We start from the raw sequence: 16,813 nt of genomic DNA, 5'->3' as shown, positions 1-16,813 counted from the left end.
GTAGCTGCCCCGCCCCCGCCTGTGGCCGCGCCCCTTCCGGGTCCGCAGGGCCCGAGAGCGTTCGCACGACCCGCCCCCGGGGTGACCGCAGCCGCGGCGCCGGGGGGCGAGGTGGGGTGAGGGGGGCGCGGGCGGGGGGGCCGTCCCGCTTGGCATCCCTCGGGGCTCGGCCTGTGGCGGCGGATGCCAAGTGACACTCAAGCCCAGAGTCCATGCTTGTGAAGTTCTTTGTATTCCTCTGCAGAATGAGGCCGCGCGCCATCTAACCAACATTTCCTTCGTTTGCCCTCGGGTGACTCTTTCCTCAGCAGTTGAGTGGCCCCGGGGAAGTCACTAAAAAAAGGTCTGAGGCTTGATCACCCCGAGTGGGGGCTCGCTAGGCTCCTTGCCCGCAGCCCACCCGTGAGCCAAGTGCAGGCGCTTGGGGCCCGCCTGTAGAGGTGGCACTTTTTTTTAGACAGGCAGCGCCTTGGCCACCCGGCCAGGCTGGGTCGCCTAGCAACGGCGGGGTCCTTCCTGGCTCGGCGGCGCTTTGGGCCTGAGGGGAGAAAAATCGCCGCGGAGGGCGCTGGGGAACCACCGGCGGCGGGCGCGGGAGGCGGCAATCGGCCGGCGACGCGGGATTGGCGCGCCCGGGGATCCGGCCGCCGCATCTAACGGGAGATGAACACGCCCGACAAGAAGCGGGTGCGGCCCGCGGCCGACGGGCCTGCGCCGCCCGAGGAGGAGGAGGAGGGCGAGGCGGGCGGGAGGGAGCCGGCGACCGACGCGACCCCCGGGCCCAGCGACGCGTTCCGCCTCCTGGCGACTCGGCGGGAGCCGGCCGTGAAGCTGCAGCACGCCGTGAGCGGCCTGGAGCCGCTGGCCTGGTCCGAAGACCACCGCGTGTCCGTGTCCACGGCGCGCAGCATCGCCGTCCTGGAGCTCATCTGCGACGTGCACAACCCGGGCCAGGACCTGGTTATCCACCGCACCTCCGTGCCCGCCCCTCTCAGCAGCTGCCTCCTCAAGGTAAGCCAGCCCCGCCCTCCCGCGGCCGCGCCTCCGGTCCCCGGGGACTCCCCTCTGCACCCCGCGCTCGGGGCGGAGCGGCTGGGGTCGCCGTAGCTGACGACACACAACCTTGCAGCGCTGTGTGCCCGGCGTGCAGGGTCACGCGCCCCTCCCGGCACGCGCAGCCCCTCGGGGCCCTCGGAGCCCGGTCCCCCGCGCCCGGCGGGCTGCGGCGCAGGAGGAGCTCGGCGCGGTGCGTCCTGAGACTCCACCCCCCGGTGACCCACCCCCGGCCCCGCCGCGGCTCCCATTGTCTGGGGCTCACGCCCCGAGGCCCCCGGCTGGCTTTGTTCGCCGACGTGTGCCTTCCTCTCCCTCTTCCTTTGCTTTTGGAGAAGAGAAGTTGGTCCTTTCCGTGGTCTTACTTGTTGCAGCGACTCTGTTATGAATGGGTCTCACCCTGGGCAGGTGGGCAAGTGCTGGATTGGAGCGCTCGCCCTGGTGTTAGTTTAACAGCGAAAACCCCTCGGGGAGTGGAATGGTCTTTGTGTAGTTAGTGCTTCCAGCTTCATAGAAACGAAGTTTGCCTCCAGAACTTGGGGTTTCCTAAGTCTTTCTCTAGTAGTGTTCTTTTCAGGGTTTTGTTTTTTTCCCCCTAAGATTCTTTTTCATGGTTTAGAAGCCCAGTGTAAACACTTTCGCTGTTTCCTGTAAAGATCTGTATGGGTATATGTGATCTATCAAAGTGTAAATCCACTCATTGGACAGACGCTCGGATGCCACTCTGTCAGCGGGGTGTTGACTTAGGTCCTGAAAATGAAGCAGTCCTGCCCCGGGAGCTTGCGCTCTTAGCGAGTCCTGAAAAAATGCCAGGGTTCTAGCAGGTGGTGATAGGCGCCGTAAAGTTACGCATCTATAGGGTGTCCCCCCCCCCCCGACATTATATATGCCTTAACAGCTGGCCGCTCAATTGATGCTTCACTTTTTTAGCATAATTCATTCAAGTTTTAAGCGGACAACTTGGTGTTGAATTAGGTCATTACCAATTCAACAGTCAAACTTGTATGACTAAGCCCGCTAAGCTCTTCTTGGAGAAGATATGAACAAATTGGTCCAAATATAAACAGATCAGGTGGGCAGGGGCTGGCGGTGCAGTGAAGTTGAGAAACGCTGGAGGAGGGAGGCAGGAGAAAGGAACTTGCCCTCTTTAAGGATGTTCCTATGTACTTCCGGAACGACCTTCTGGGATGACCTTCAGAAACGACCAGTGGGCAGGAGGCAGGGCTGCTGTGAGGGCCGAGCCCCTTGCACGAATTTCGTGCACCAGGCCTCTAGTAGTATGTAATTAAATGGTTGGCGGGGGGTTGGCCTCTGCGAGCTGGACTCTGAAGTGGTACGTTTCTTGGGCATCTGAGTATTTATTTTAATTAACTATTTTTGCGATGTGCAGTAGGCTCTTTCAAACTAACATATTAAAAGTTGCTGCAAAAAACAGTAAGGGATTTCCCTGCTGGTCCAGATTCATGCTGCTCTCCATCCTACCAACAGTTCTTTCTACATGAGTAGGATGAAGGGTTCCGTGAGCTTCCTGTATTTTATCCTGTGCTGCTGCTTTGGGTTACAAATTCTATAAGTTTACTTTTAGTTCTATGGTAGCTTTTATTTATAGTAATTTACCTATTCTAACATAATATTATAGGATTTGGTGAACAGTTTCATATCTACCCTTCATTTGGTGGACAACATTACCCTACATTTTACAATACTCTTATTAGGTCTCATTAACATTTACTTACCCCTAAGAGAATTTAATAGTCATCATCATAGCTAACATTTATTGAGCACTTACTAATATACGCTTTACATATATATTGACTTATGTAACTGTCCTGACTCTGTGAGACATGCAGTATTATTCTCTGTAACTGAGGAACTTAGGGCCAGAGGCCTACCCAGTGTGTGCAGGGGCTCGGAGCTGTTACTTGACAGAGCCAGGATTCATTGTGTCATCGTTTACATTGTATCTACCCTAGGAAGAAGCTCTGGGCTTTTATTAGCGTTATTTTATAACCAGCTAGAAAGCTGCACCCATCATTGGAACTTCCGGTTTATACTATGTCTCCAGCATGCCCGTAAGTGTATCCAGAAGATTACCTAAGTGCCTTTTTAGAATCAAGATGTGCTGCCTGAGACAGTATTCCAGGGCATTTTTTTAGGATGACCCCCTCCTCCGTCCATACACACACACAGGCTGTTTTTAAAAGTTCGATACTAAGTCTCTACTTGCCCCTGTAACTCTTCAGGGGGAATGACTACAGTCACAGAACTAACTCCTCAAGGGACAAGTTAGGGGAGTATTGCGTGTAACACACTTTAGGAAAAGTGGGTCTAATAATTCATTTGTTGGACAACTTTATATCTGCCTCTCATTTTACAGCTTATTTATGTTATCTAGCGGTTTCAGCAGAAGAGAGAATAACATTGCGTTTTTCCAGTTATCTTATGCTGGTTTCTGATGGTCACTGCCATCCACGTAAGCCAGTCATTTGTTAAAACATTGAGGAATTTTATTCCCTATCAGGCTTAATGGTCTGTGGCTTTTGTTACCTATTTACCTTTTGGGGGATATTCTGAAACTATTTCTTGCACTCGTTTTCTCACACATTCCCAGTTGTCCGAACTTTATCTCCCAAGTTCTGTCTGTGCCCTGGAGTGTAATTCCTCTGGGTTTAGGGACTTAAACTCATTTAAAGTGACTTTTATTATGTCTGTATATGTCTTTGCTTGAGTTCTTCTTGAATCACATTTTTCTACCCTGCCCAGTTTGAAAATCAGCATATCTGTAAAAGGAGAGTGACACCAGAAAGGAATGGCACGATTCTGCTTGCTTCTCTGTTAGCCGCTTCTCTAACGCAGTGGGTCAGGTCCTTTCTCCTTGCTTCTGACATAACAGAAACCATATGTTATTGGACCTCTGCTTGCCCCCTCTCTTCCCCCTCCCCGCTTTAGGCTTCTTGGCTATTTCCTTATGGCTCTGGACCACATTCTTTTGGTCATTTATCTTCCCCTATCTTTTTGTTTGTTATTTTTATTGATTTCAGAGAAAGGAATGGAGAGGGAGAGAGAGATAGAAACATCACTGATGAGAGAGAATCATTGATTGGCTGCCTCCTACACGCCCCTACTAGGGATCGAGCCTACAACCCAGGCATGTGCCCCGCCTGAGAATCTAATCTTGACCCTGGTTCGTGGGTCGATGCTCAACCACTGAACCACACCAGCTGGGGCTCTTCCCCCACCTTTAATGTCCCTTTACAATCTTTTTAAAGAAATCATCATAAAGTTAGGCACTGCTGATGTACATTACGAACTTGGAAGAGGAAGAGGATGTTTGCATTTATATTGCAAAGATATTGTAAGAATCCAAATATCTATCTGTATCAAAGATGTATATTTTCATGCATTTTAACACTTTTATTGTTTTGTGACTAGTTTAGCTAAATGCTCTGTTGACTCTTAAGAATCAGCCTGGCTGGTGTGGCTTGGGTTGAGCATCAACCTATGAACCAGGAGGTCATGGTTCCATTTCCGGTCAGGGCACATGCCCGGGTTGCAGCCTGGACTGGCTGCCAAGGATTCTCTCTCATCATTGCTATTTCTACCTCTCCCTTCCTCTATGAAATCAGTAAAACTATGAAAAAAGAATAATTAAGTACATCTCTCTCATCCTCATTGCTTATGTCCATCCTAAGAAGGTGGAAGCCAGGCTATGAATAATGGCAACATTTATTCTGATCCTTTTTAAGAAATCACCATTTTGTGAATATATGCTTATTTAACTTTATGCTTATATTTGATCTTTTAAATGCATGGCATACTAAAATTAACAAAACTGATAGAAAAATTTTGTGTGTATGTATATATATATATATATATATATATATATAGTATGTAAAATTTTGTACATATTCAGTTATTGTAGCCTCAGTAATGTAAACATATTTCTAGAGTGAAATATTTATCTGATAGTTTTTTTTTAAAACATATTTTATTGATTTTTTTACAGAGAGGAAGGGAGAGAGATAGAGAGTTAGAAACATCGATGAGAGAGAAACATCGATCAGCTGCCTCCTGCACATCTCCTACTGGGGATGTGCCCGCAACCCAGGTACATGCCCCTGACCAGAATCGAACCTCGGACCTTCCAGTCCCCATGCCGACGTTTTTATCTGATAGTTTTTATCTCTCTTATTTCCAGGTTGGCTCAAAAGCAGAAGTTGCTCAGTGTAAACAGAAATTTGCCAGCTCTCCAGACCCCGCCATCAGCCAGACCTTCATGTTGGACAGGGCGTTCAACCCTGAGGGGAAGGCTTTGCCCCCACTGAGAGGGTTCAAGTACACCACCTGGTCCCCCATGGGCTGCGATGCTAATGGCAGGTGCCTCTTGGCAGCTCTGACCCTGGACAATCGCCTGACCATCCAGGCTAACCTCAACAGGCTGCAGTGGGTCCAGCTGGTCGACCTGACTGAGATTTACGGAGACCGTCTCTTTGAGACCAGCTACCGGTTCTCTAAAACCGAGGCCCCCGGAGGGAACCTGGCGGACTTTGCTGAGTTCCAGAGGAGACACAGCATGCAGACGCCGGTGCGGATGGAGTGGTCGGGCATCTGCACCACGCAGCAGGTCACGCACAACAACGAGTGCCGGGACGTGGGCAGCGTGCTCCTGGCCGTCCTCTTTGAAAACGGCAACATCGCCGTGTGGCAGTTCCAGCTGCCTTTCGTGGGGAAGGAGTCCATCTCTTCCTGCAACACAATCGAGTCGGGAATCAGCTCTCCAAGTGTCTTGTTTTGGTGGGAATATGAGCACAATAATCGGAAAATGAGTGGCCTTATTGTGGGGAGTGCCTTTGGACCCGTAAAGATCCTCCCTGTCAATCTCAAAGCCATTAAAGGCTATTTCACGCTAAGGCAGCCCATTGTCCTGTGGAAAGAAATGGACCAGTTGCCCGTGCACAGCATCAAGTGTGTCCCGCTCTATCACCCCTACCAGAAGTGTAACTGCAGCTTGGTGGTGGCTGCCAGAGGACCCTATGTGTTCTGGTGTCTCCTGCTGATCTCCAAGGCAGGTCTGAATGTCCACAATTCCCACGTCACGGGCCTTCACTCAATGCCCATCGTTTCCATGACGGCAGACAAGCAGAACGGGACAGTGTACACTTGCTCCAGCGACGGCAAGGTGAGGCAGCTGATTCCCATCTTCACCGATGTCGCCTTGAAGTTTGAACACCAGCTGATTAAGCTGTCAGAGGTGTTTGGCTCCGTGAGGACACACGGGATAGCGGTGAGCCCCTGCGGTGCGTATCTGGCCATCATTACAACCGAGGGCATGGCCAATGGCCTCCATCCCGTTAACAAGAACTACCAGGTCCAGTTTGTTGCTCTCAAAACTTTTGAAGAGGCGGCTGCTCAGCTCTTGGAATCTCCGGTTCAGAACCTCTTTAAGCAGGTAGACTTACTGGACCTCGTGCGCTGGAAGATTCTGAGAGATAAATACATCCCTCCGTTTTTACAAGAAGCTTTGGAAAAAAAGATCGAAAGCAGCGGGGCCACCTACTTTTGGCGTTTCAAGCTTTTCCTCCTGAGGATTTTGTATCAGTCGATGCAGAAAACCCCTTCCGAAGCCTTGTGGCAGCCCACCAAGGAGGACTCGAAAGTCTTGCTAGTCGACTCCCCTGGGATGGGCCCCATGGAGGACGAGCAAGAAGAAGGCACGTCCTCCAGACAGGCGAGTAAGCAAGGCCTTCAGGAGAAGAGCAAAGAGGGGGACCCGGACGACCCCGCCGATGACTCCCTCGCCCAGGCGGGAGATGTCGGGGGCCATGAGCCAATGGAGGAGAAACTGCTGGAAATCCAGGGGAAGATCGAAGCTGTGGAAATGCACTTGAGCAGGGAGCACATGAAGCGGGTCTTGGGAGAAGTGTACCTGCACACCTGGATCACGGAGAACACCAGCGTCCCCACCAGGGGGCTCTGCGACTTCCTCATGTCTGACGAGGAGTATGACGACCGGACAGCGCGGGTAGGTGTTGGTCGGCAAGAACGCGAGACTGAAAAGCCTGCTGTCCTTGGGGCCTGATTGCGTTTCTAAAGCTCGGTTTGTGCTTGGAGGTGGTTGAGCGGCCGGGGTGCTGGCAGGACTAGGAAACGAAGGTTGGTGCAGAGGACATGGTCCTATCACACACAGTTCTGTTCTTCCTCTCAGTGGCTGAGTGATGTGCGGGTTTGCAAGACGAGGTTTCCAGGCTGAGGGCGCACTCCGCGCTGTTCCCCCGCCACCCCCAGCTTCTTTTCTCATGTTCTGTCCCCTTTGGGAGGAGTGTCCCCCCTGAGAAGGCATGGGGTAAAGCAGCAAGCAGTTGGGTGTGCACATGCAAGGCCCTTGGGAGCCAGTAGCAGCAACCCTTCCTGGTGTAAAATCTGAGCGCGTCCCCCAGGAGAGAGCAGGCTTTGTCATGGTCAGGGTGCTCGGCCAGCCTAGAAAAGGGAGGGTGCTTGTCCCTGCTGTAAGGCCCATAATTAGAACTTTAAAGGCAAAAAAAAAAAAAAAAAAAAAGCCAAAGGTTAACGGGCTTTACATCTGTAAACTATGTACAGGGTAAGTAGGTGAGACCCCTCTTCAGACGCCAGTAAACGTTGTGGGGAACGGCAGGTGGAAAGGGGCCGTCTGCGGTTTACAGCTCTAGTGTAAATGGGTTAAAAACGTCACAGGACATTAACTGCTAGTGAGACAAGATGTTTCTGAAGGGCTGGGGTTCCCATCCCAGTGAGACAGCCACGAAGGTTTTTCCGATAAAACAATGAAGTCGATCAGTGTTCTTGAGACTTTCATTGTTGAAGTAGTGTAACCGCAAGACCAAAGCAGAGAACGGGGCAGCTGAAGTTGGGACTAGGTCTCGCACCGGCCTGTCGACCTCTCCCCGTTCTCCACTCCCACTGTGGGTCCCACCCCCCTGCCTCTCCGCACGTCAGTGGGTCTCACACTGCAGGCGACTGGAGTGGATCCCTCAGGGGTCGTGGGCCATCAGAAGGGGAAATGATTATTTTTTAATCCTGGTTATCTTCTCCTTTGTAAGCCTTTCTTGAAGAATAGACATTTGTACAAGTCTACCAAGTTAGTATTTCACATAATACTTGCCTTACAGAAATTAATGCTTTTCCTTCTTAAAATTAGAATATTGTAAGTAATAGCTAAATACTTTGTCTTCTAACAGAACTCCGAAGTCCTTGTTTCAGAAGCAACGAAAACAAGGCAAGTAACAGATTGTGGTCTTCAGAACAGTTTTTCCTTCAGTGGTCACAGTCCACCCCGTTGTCAGAGGTCCCTGAAAGAGCAGATTTCGCTCAGCCAGGTGACACAGTTGAAGGCCTAGGCTTGTCACTCCCGGGCAGTGTGATGGAAAGGAAATCCTGTCGGGTGCAAAGCTGCATTGTTGTTCATTTCATCTGTGCCCGGCAGCCCTGCCCTCTCCGCTAAACATCGCCGACTGCTTTGTCTCCCCAGGTGCTGATTGGCCACATCTCAAAGAAGATGAACAAGCAGACCTTCCCTGAGCACTGCAGTCTGTGTAAAGAGATCTTGCCTTTCACGGATCGCAAGCAGGCGGTCTGCTCCAACGGCCACATTTGGCTCCGGTAAGCCAGGCCCTGCTCTCGCGCCCGGTTCCCTTTCGTGTAGGCAGAGCGCCCCTGAGGCTGGAGAAGCTGCTGCTGTCAGCCCTGGCACAGGGGTGCTTCCTCAGGCTGGCCGAAGCCAGGCGCCTACAGCGGCGAGGTGTGCTGCCTGGCATAAGGAGTTTCTTTATGTGGGGAGTGCTGTTTTCCATCGAAGTAGCATTACATTTTTAAAATGGTTATTACTGAAGTAACACCTGTTAAAGTTAGTAGAATATAAAAGCACTGATGTGCTTTTTTTGCTTAACTTTATAATAAAAGGTAGAAGTCCTCCTCCTTCTCTGCCCTTAGTCTCGCTCCAAACTCAGCATGTCCTCGTTTAGTGGACACAGTGGGCAACTCCCCCCTCCTCCTCCTCCTCCTCTCCCTCCTTCCTCCTCTTCTCCCTCCCCTCCTCTCCTTCTTCCTCCTCCTCTTCCTCTTCCTTCTCCTTCCTCCTCTTCCTCTCCTCCCCTCCTTCTTCCTCCTCTTTCTTCTCCTTTCTTCTCTCCCTTCTTCCTCCTCTTCCTCCTCCTCTTTCTCCTTCTCCTCCTCTTCCTCCTCCTTCCTCCTCTTCCTCCCCCTCCTCTCCTTCCTCTCCTTCCTCCTTCTCCTCCTCTCCCTCCTTCTTCTTCCTCTTCCTCCTCTCTCTCCTCCTCTACCTGAAGCACTTCCATCACTGGCTTCCTGGACACAGCACTCCCTGCTATTCTCCCTGCCTCTGACCCTTCTTAGCTGTCTGCTTCACGTCCCTGATGTCCATGTAGCAGCAGTCAGTTCATGACAGATGAATAGCCGACATCTCGAGCACCAACGGTGTGGCAGGCGCTCTGCTGAGCGGTGTGCGTGTCCTGAGTCACTATTCTCACAGACACTGCATGGGGACACAGCAGTGATTTCATTTCTACAGATGAGGCACTGGTCCCTGGGGAAGGCAGATCATTTGCTCCGTCACACAGGTGGTGGGTGGCAGAGCTGGAGCCTGGTGTTCCGGCCGCAGAGCTCACAGAAGTGGCTGCCATGCACCATAGCCTCTCAGCTGGGCTCTCTAACAACAGGTACCCTCACGTTTGCTGATTGGAGTTAGTGCCAGATCGCCTCCGTCTCATTTCTCCACGGGAGGGTGCTGGCTCTCACCGGGTATGAGCTGCTTCCTGTGCGCCCAAGTCTCCTCAGAGCGACCCTACTTGGAATCTCTTCCTCCCTCCTCTTCCTCTTTGAACTTTTCTGCTCCGTGGCTGCTCAGCTTAAAAACTGTTGTCTTTTGGGAAAACCTCCCGTGCAAATCCAAATGCACTCCTTCCCATCTCCTTGTGTTCCCTGCCCTGCCTGGCCTGGTCCTGGGAGAGGTGCGTGAACAGCATCGGATGGACTTGAGCCTGGGCACATAGGTTCTCGCCCTTTCTTTTTCACACCATTCATTTTGTGTTCTCCCTCCTTCAGGTTTCCCCGCTGTGCTGTCAAGTTCTTAAACACAGTGCTGGTCCCCAATCTTAACAGTCACTAAGAAGAATAATGGTCAGTGTGCTAGGTGGTCGGTTGTCAGCATACCACCCAGCCCCAGCACAATCAGGGAGGGACAGACGTCTCCCAGTGCTGAGCACGCGGTGACCGTCTGCATTAGCAACTGTCTGTCGCTGGGGCACTGCGCCTCCCTGGGTGTGGGTGCGGGCCCAGCAGCTGCAGAGGATGCTAGGTGGCCATGAATTTGTGGACAATGTCTGCCCTTTACTTGGTTAGTGTGGCTTTTAGTGTGACTGGTGCGTTACGCTCAGCACTGCCGCTTTCCAGTGTGGGTAAAACTGACGATACCATGTCTTCTTTCAGGTGCTTTTTAACCTACCAGTCCTGCCAGAGCCTGATCTACAGAAGGTGTTTGCTCCACGATAGTATTGCCCGCCACCCGGCTCCGGAAGGTGAGTGAGCCGCTCGCAGCTGCGGGTGGGGGGGGGCATGCCGGCCGGGTCAGGCGCACACTGCCCCTCAGCGTCACCATGAAGCCACAGCTAGTTCAAACCGTGATCGGGGCATGTCGTGTTCAAACCCCTGCTGCAGTTTAGTGTGTAAGCTTGCCGTCTGCTCCTGTGTTATTCGTTCAGAACCTGCCCGCGCTTCTCTTACCGGACAGGTCTAGATTACACTTGAATGAAAACTGTGAATGACAATGCCTGCGAGGACAGCATTGCCGGGCAGCTCCGGGTGTGCGCGTGGAGTCCTGCTTCTAGCAGCCGTGACGGGGCTGTAGTCCTCGATGGCCCAGTGGCAAAGCCCACGTTTCTGAGATAACTAATCTGAGATGAGATTAGCGATATGGACAGGAATTAGTGACGCAGACAGCCTGATAAATGTCACAGTTATGCCCTGATGTTCACTAACATCACACTAACCACATGCACTAACTAGACACAATTATGCCCATGTTCTGGGCGAACCTGTGGGCTCAGTGAAGTAAAGCAGAAGACATTCCGCATAAAACCACACCCTTAGGCTTGGCTTCTTACCTGGCAGCTTATGTCCTCTTTATTATAGAAAATACCATCAGCCTAGCCAGTGGTGCTCAGTGGATAGAGCGTCAGCCTGTGGACTGAAGGGGCCCGGTGTTTGATTCCGGTCAAGCGTACATGCCAGGGTTGTGGGCTTGATCCCCAGTAGGGGGCATGCAGGAGGCAGCCAATCAATGATTCTCATCATTGATGTTTCTCTCACTCTTCCTCTCTGAAATAAATACAAATAATATATATATATATATATATATATATATATATATATATATATATATATGAAAATGCCATCATATACAAAAGTAGAGAAAAGAGTTTAATAAAATAAATCCTTATGTGCCCATCATTCAACTGCAAAAATTGCCCACTCACGGCCTTTTATGTTTCATCCGTGGTTCCCCATCCTCTTCCCTCCTCTTACTGGATTATTTTGAAACAGATTTGGGGGATTTATAAACAGTCACTGAAAGCTACTATACCATTTAGGCAGAAAGTCAGGAAAAGATTGAAACAAGTTTTAAAAGCAAACGCCTTGCGGGTGACTGGGCGCTGAGCCACATCGGCTTTGGGCAGGAGAAGCCGCGGGCCTGGAGGAGAGAGCGGAGCTCGGCCGGGAGCTCCGCGGGGCCACAGGTTAGCCCAGCCTCGCTTAGAATGCTGGGTGGGCGCTTTGTCCAGGGGCACAGAATGCGCCCGGACACGGCAGCTCGCTCACAGTCATCCCCCGGGCCCCTTCCCGAAGCCCACGCTCAACACCTGTCTTCCTCGCAGACCCCGACTGGATCAAGAGGCTGCTGCAAAGCCCCTGCCCTTTCTGCGACTCTCCTGTCTTCTGACCGGCAGCGGTGGAGTGGACTGTGATCTGCGGGATAGTCCGGCCGGAGAGGGGGCGCTGGACCTGGCCAGCGCGGGGAGGGGCGCTCCTCGTGGCTGGAAAGGGGCCGAGTGGTTCCGAGTGCACCCTCCGTCTCCGCGGCGAGAGGCGTCTGTAAGTGACGGGGCGCCGAGCCCAGCATTGAGGTGAACGTCAGCCCCACTCCGTGCCCAGCGAGGAGCACTTGCTTCTAAAGCGTCTTCACTGAAGCAGTTTGAACAAACACCCTGTCATTTCTAGGAACAGAGATTTCTAGAGACTGGAGAAGGGCCTGTGGGCTCCGTGAGGACTTAATCCTGGCCTGGGTCTAGAACAGCCTTGTGGCTCCAGAGAGCGGAGGTGGCCGGCACATGATGGTCAGTGTCCAGCAGATGCTCACAGTGTCTGAGCGTGGGGCCTGCTCTGTCCCCAACAAACAGCCGTGGAACCGGATCCGCTGGTTCTTGTCTGAAAACATTTTCCTAAACTGTATTTTTAAGAGGTTGAAGCCAAGACTAAAATTGGGTTTCGTGTGTCCAAAGGCCAAGTGACTCTTGTAAAGGAATAATTGTGACTCACTTTTAAAGATCTCCGTGTCATCAGTTTCCTACCCCAACTCCTCAGTGTGTAAGGATGTAGGCACTCCAGCTCAGGCGGCCACGCCCGCTTCGAACCGAACTGTGGCACCCGAGCGAGACATCTGTGCAGAGAAAAGAATGTTTGCTTCTTTCAGTATTAAATTGGGGAGTGCTTTTGATGTTGACATTTGCAGAAGGCTCACGTCTGTCCGGCCAGAGTCTGCCTAGAGACTGCCAGACGGACGGCAGCACTTGCGCCTGCTGTTACAACACGGAGTCTCTCCGTGGGCAAAGAGATGCTCAGTGTTCATTGGTTTTAAAACCTAAAACAGAAAGTAGCCGTTCTGGGCTGACAGCGTTGGGTTGTTACAGGCAGGTCCTAGGGACGGTGCTGATGGGACGGCTGGGACTGCCGCACACGCGTGGCACGGGGCGCAGTTCTGGGAAGTTGGGCGGGAAGCACGAGGTGGAATTCGGACTCATCCTACCTGCCGTCTAGCTTGCCTTGACTACCAGTCTCCTGCTTTTACTTTGTAGCCTCACTTGCCGTTTCTCATTTTGGTGGTAATTTCAAGAGAAGCTCTATCCAGCCTTTAGTGTCGGGTACATTAAGTTGATTTTCAAGAAAGAGGACCAGTCAGCATTAAAATCATGACTAGCACAGTGGCAGGTGTGTGGTTGCAGCCGCTTTATGCCTGTAGCCGTGTCACTTCACCCATAAATGTGACAGTAACAATTGGGATCCTGTCAAGGAGTCATTGCCATTTTAATCATGGAATGCTTCGTTCACTTCCGTTTTTGTTCCTACTCAGAGTCGGTAGCTGTGTTGTTGGAGAATGTGGCACTGCTGCCATTTAAGATGCTAAGTATTTTTTTAAAGCACTTGTGCGTTTGGGGGAAACTGAATTATTGGGAGTTAACTGAAGAGGGCCTCCCTAATGAATTACTTTGTGTGTCTATATAGGAATAATCATGCCACACTTCTACCAGAACATGGCTTCTCCCCCTGGGGACTGAAGCGCAACCTGCTGCCTCCCAAATTCCCGCCTCCCCTCCGTGGAGGTGAGCCCGCCAGCCTGGGAGCATGAGGAGCTGAGGGGACGGCAGCATTTTTAATCCTCACGTGACTGAGGATATGCTTTTTATTGATTTTTAGAGAAAGGGAGAGAGAGAGAAACATTGGTCAGTTGCCTCGCGCACATGCCCCACCGGGGGTTGAGCCTGCACCCTGGGTATGAGCCCTGGCGGAGTGAAACGTGGAACGTTTGGGGTGCGGGGCGACAGCCAGCCACCTGAGCCACGCCGGCCAGGGCAGGAGGCCTAGACGGTTTAAAGGACAGGCGTCTCTGGCCTGTGTCCCTGTTAGAGACGGGGCAGCACACACAGAGAGACAGGCGGTGAGTCTCTATAGCGGGCCCGCTCCGACAGCCTCGAGCCTCTGCCGGCGCGGCCATTCGCCGTGACCGTGTCTGTCATGCTTTGGCCGCCTTCTGCGCGCTGCAGGGTCGGCAATGCAGTGACCTGCAGAGTGTCCAGAGTCCCCTGTCCCCAGGGTCTCCCCCACGCATGGTTTTCAGGTTAGTTTTTAGTGAAGTGTCCGCTGGCAGCTTTAACCAGGGTTTTAGATTGTGTCTCAAGTCTCAGAGTTTTAAACTTCATCTGTTTCTTGAATCTAAAAGGGGCTTTTGGAGTTAGGAACTTCACATCTGCTGACATGATCTCTGCTATTCACACTGACTCTAGAGCACGTGAAATGTGACTTTTCTCTAATGAAGTCAGATTTGCACGCGTGGAGTGGCTTCCTGTGATCTCAGTACCGCAGCCTCGTACCCGCTGCAACTGCCGGGTGTGCGGGGCCTGTGCTTGCTCCCCGGGCACTGCGCTCCGTCAGTGTGAGGACCGTCAGTGTGAGGACCGTCAGTTGAGCTGAGTCCGCACTGTCGGCTGGTCGAGGGCCTCCCACATGCAGATACAGCTTAAGGCAGGGCTGTTTCTGAAAACATGGTGTGAAATTAATGAATTTAACAGGGAGATGGCTTACAGGTGTCCTGTGAAGAGCTTAATCCTTTTGGTGTGTGAATCTTTCTCCCCCAGTCTTGATCCAGTTGGGTGGCTCAGCGTTTCGTAGCTTGCCTTTCTTTTGAGTGATAACTGTACTCGTGGGGAGACGTCACACACCATGAGGCCCTGGGAGTGCGTTTGGCGATAGCAGTACCGCGGGGGTGCCATACAGTGTCTGTCCGTTCATTCCCGGCTCGGGGGGAGTTGAAAAGGGGCAGGTGGAACTCTCGTGCCGACACACCAGGGGTGTAGGCTGTCTGGTTGAAATACTGTAAATGGGTTGGGAGAGGTAAATTTCAGAACTCTGAATGTCATGTGTGTTTATGAGGTCAAAACTTGTTTACTTCGCCATCGTGACATCCTGTTACTTGCACAGGAAGATCCTGTAAAGTGGTCCCATTAGAGGACGAAAGAGGCTGTGGCGGCCTTGAGGCATTTCCAACTTCATCATTTGTCACTTGGCTAACAGACTGGGTGGGTTCAGGGTGTTTCGTTTTGGTTTGGGTACGAGTTAGAATTAAATGCAAAAATCAGTTAAGTCTTTTCAAGACTGACTCAGATTTGTACTTTAATGTATGAAAGGAAAGGGAATAATCAAATTTGTTTATACAAAAATAACACTGTACAAAAAAGGAAGTCTGTGTTGTGTGTACTGATATGTAGTTTATGTTACCCAGTGCCCATGCTATAATCTTTGTGTTCGGCTTTGAATTTTTGTATGTTTACATATGACATTTTTTGAAATAAAAAGAACAGGCATTTAAAAACTTAAGGTTAGCTCTAGCCGGTTTGGCTCAGTGCATAGAGCGTTGGCCTGTGGACTGAAAGGTCCCAGGCTCGATTCCGGTCACAGGCACATGCCCGGGGTTGTGGGCTTGATCCCCAGTAGGGGGCATGCAGGAGGCAGCTGATCCATGATTCTCTCTCATCATTGATGTTTTCTCTCTCCTCCCTTCCTCTCTGAAATCAATAAAAAAAAATTTAAAAAATAAAAATAACAAGGTTATAAAAGGGAGATTTAAAAAAAAATTTTGCCATCTGACTAGGTGGTGTGTTAAGACTTCATGTTTAAATGATAACTTTAAGAATAATAACACCTTTTGCTTGGAGTATCCCGCCATCCAGAAAAATGGCGGCTTCCCTCCATTGCACAGGTGTACATAGCGTTCATTGTTAGACTGTAAACTCCTCTAGGGCAGGGGCTGTCCGTTTCGTCTTGGTACTTCGGGCAGCACCGAGTTCAAGCACCGTGCGCGGGAAGGTGCTGTGGGCCGGAATGGGAGGGAGGAGCCCCTGCCACCTTTAAGATGGGGCGCGGCTCACTTCTCAGGCGCTCAAAACTGCAAAGAACTCACGACCCAAGTGGGTCGACTTCTTTCTTGGGTTGAACCAGACCGTGCCAGGTCCTCCGCACCAGCCAGCCTTCCTCTCCTGAACACAGCGCGCCAGCGCCCTGAGCTTTTCTCTCACGTCAGGGCAGCGGGTCCTGGGGAAGTCTGAAGAGGGAAGATTCTAGAGAAAATGCAGTGGAAGTCTCGGGGGGGGGGGGGGGGTGTCTATGTCACCGCGTAGCCCTGTTTTTACTAAAGAAGGCGTAACAGACCCGCTGTCGCTGCCAGCCAGCTCTCCAGCTAACGAAAGACTGATTTTAGCTTTTCTCCATTTTGGATGTCCCTATTGCTCATCTGATTCTAGTCCTTAGAATCTAATAAAGTTGCTGTGAATATCCAGTGCTGTACATAACGACAGTTTTGTAAAAATGTGATGAAATAACCTCAAATATGTTGTGTTTTGTATGCAGAGCCACTAGTATTGTTACCCCAGCCAGCTTTTTATTCAAAATAAAAAAAAAATAACAGAATTATTTGTATATTGAGTGCATATCTTAGCAGGTTTGCCTGAGTTGTAGGGAAGCTCAGAAGCCTCCCTCGGCCTGACAGCAGCAGGAGAAGCTGTGCCCAGGAGAGAAGTGGCCATTGCCAACTACCTCGGGAGTCCATCAGCCTCCGCTTTATTCCACTAAACACATGAGGGGAAGTAATCAACAGCATCAATAACATGAGACCACACATTGTCCACATCAGGTGAACTGCACCTGGTGGTTACGGAAAACC

The 16,813-nt window shown here is 51.3% G+C and overlaps 1 protein-coding gene across 2 annotated transcripts; it reads left to right on the top strand.

Moving 5' to 3' along the window:
• The first annotated feature begins 150 nt into the window (after positions 1–150).
• On the top strand, positions 151–15,601 carry GTF3C4 (general transcription factor IIIC subunit 4). 2 transcript variants are annotated; one of them, XM_036329259.1, is made up of 5 exons: positions 154–1,011; positions 5,252–7,075; positions 8,558–8,688; positions 10,534–10,622; positions 11,979–15,601. In XM_036329259.1, the coding sequence occupies exons 1-5, from the start codon at positions 664–666 to the stop codon at positions 12,041–12,043; spliced, it is 2,457 nt and encodes an 818-aa protein (XP_036185152.1). In that variant the 5' UTR covers positions 154–663; the 3' UTR covers positions 12,044–15,601. The 2 variants fall into 2 exon arrangements, with proteins under 2 accessions (XP_036185153.1, XP_036185152.1); XM_036329260.1 differs by lacking the exons at positions 10,534–10,622; positions 11,979–15,601 and adding an exon at positions 8,268–8,305 and having other exon boundaries at positions 151–1,011; positions 8,558–8,689.
• The last annotated feature ends 1,212 nt before the right edge of the window (positions 15,602–16,813 follow it).

Source organism: Myotis myotis, unplaced genomic scaffold (genome assembly GCF_014108235.1).
Source record: "Myotis myotis isolate mMyoMyo1 unplaced genomic scaffold, mMyoMyo1.p scaffold_m19_p_12, whole genome shotgun sequence".
NCBI lineage: Eukaryota > Metazoa > Chordata > Mammalia > Chiroptera > Vespertilionidae > Myotis > Myotis myotis.
This window is presented reverse-complemented; position numbering and strand designations above follow the sequence as displayed.

Coding starts and splice junctions, on each gene's coding strand:
- GTF3C4 (XM_036329259.1), top strand. CDS start 664: ATGAACACGCCCGACAAGAAGCGGGTGCGGCCCGCGGCCGACGGGCCT. Junction 7,076..8,557: donor ATGACGACCGGACAGCGCGG/GTAGGTGTTGGT, acceptor TTGTCTCCCCAG/GTGCTGATTGGCCACATCTC. Junction 10,623..11,978: donor CCGCCACCCGGCTCCGGAAG/GTGAGTGAGCCG, acceptor TCTTCCTCGCAG/ACCCCGACTGGATCAAGAGG.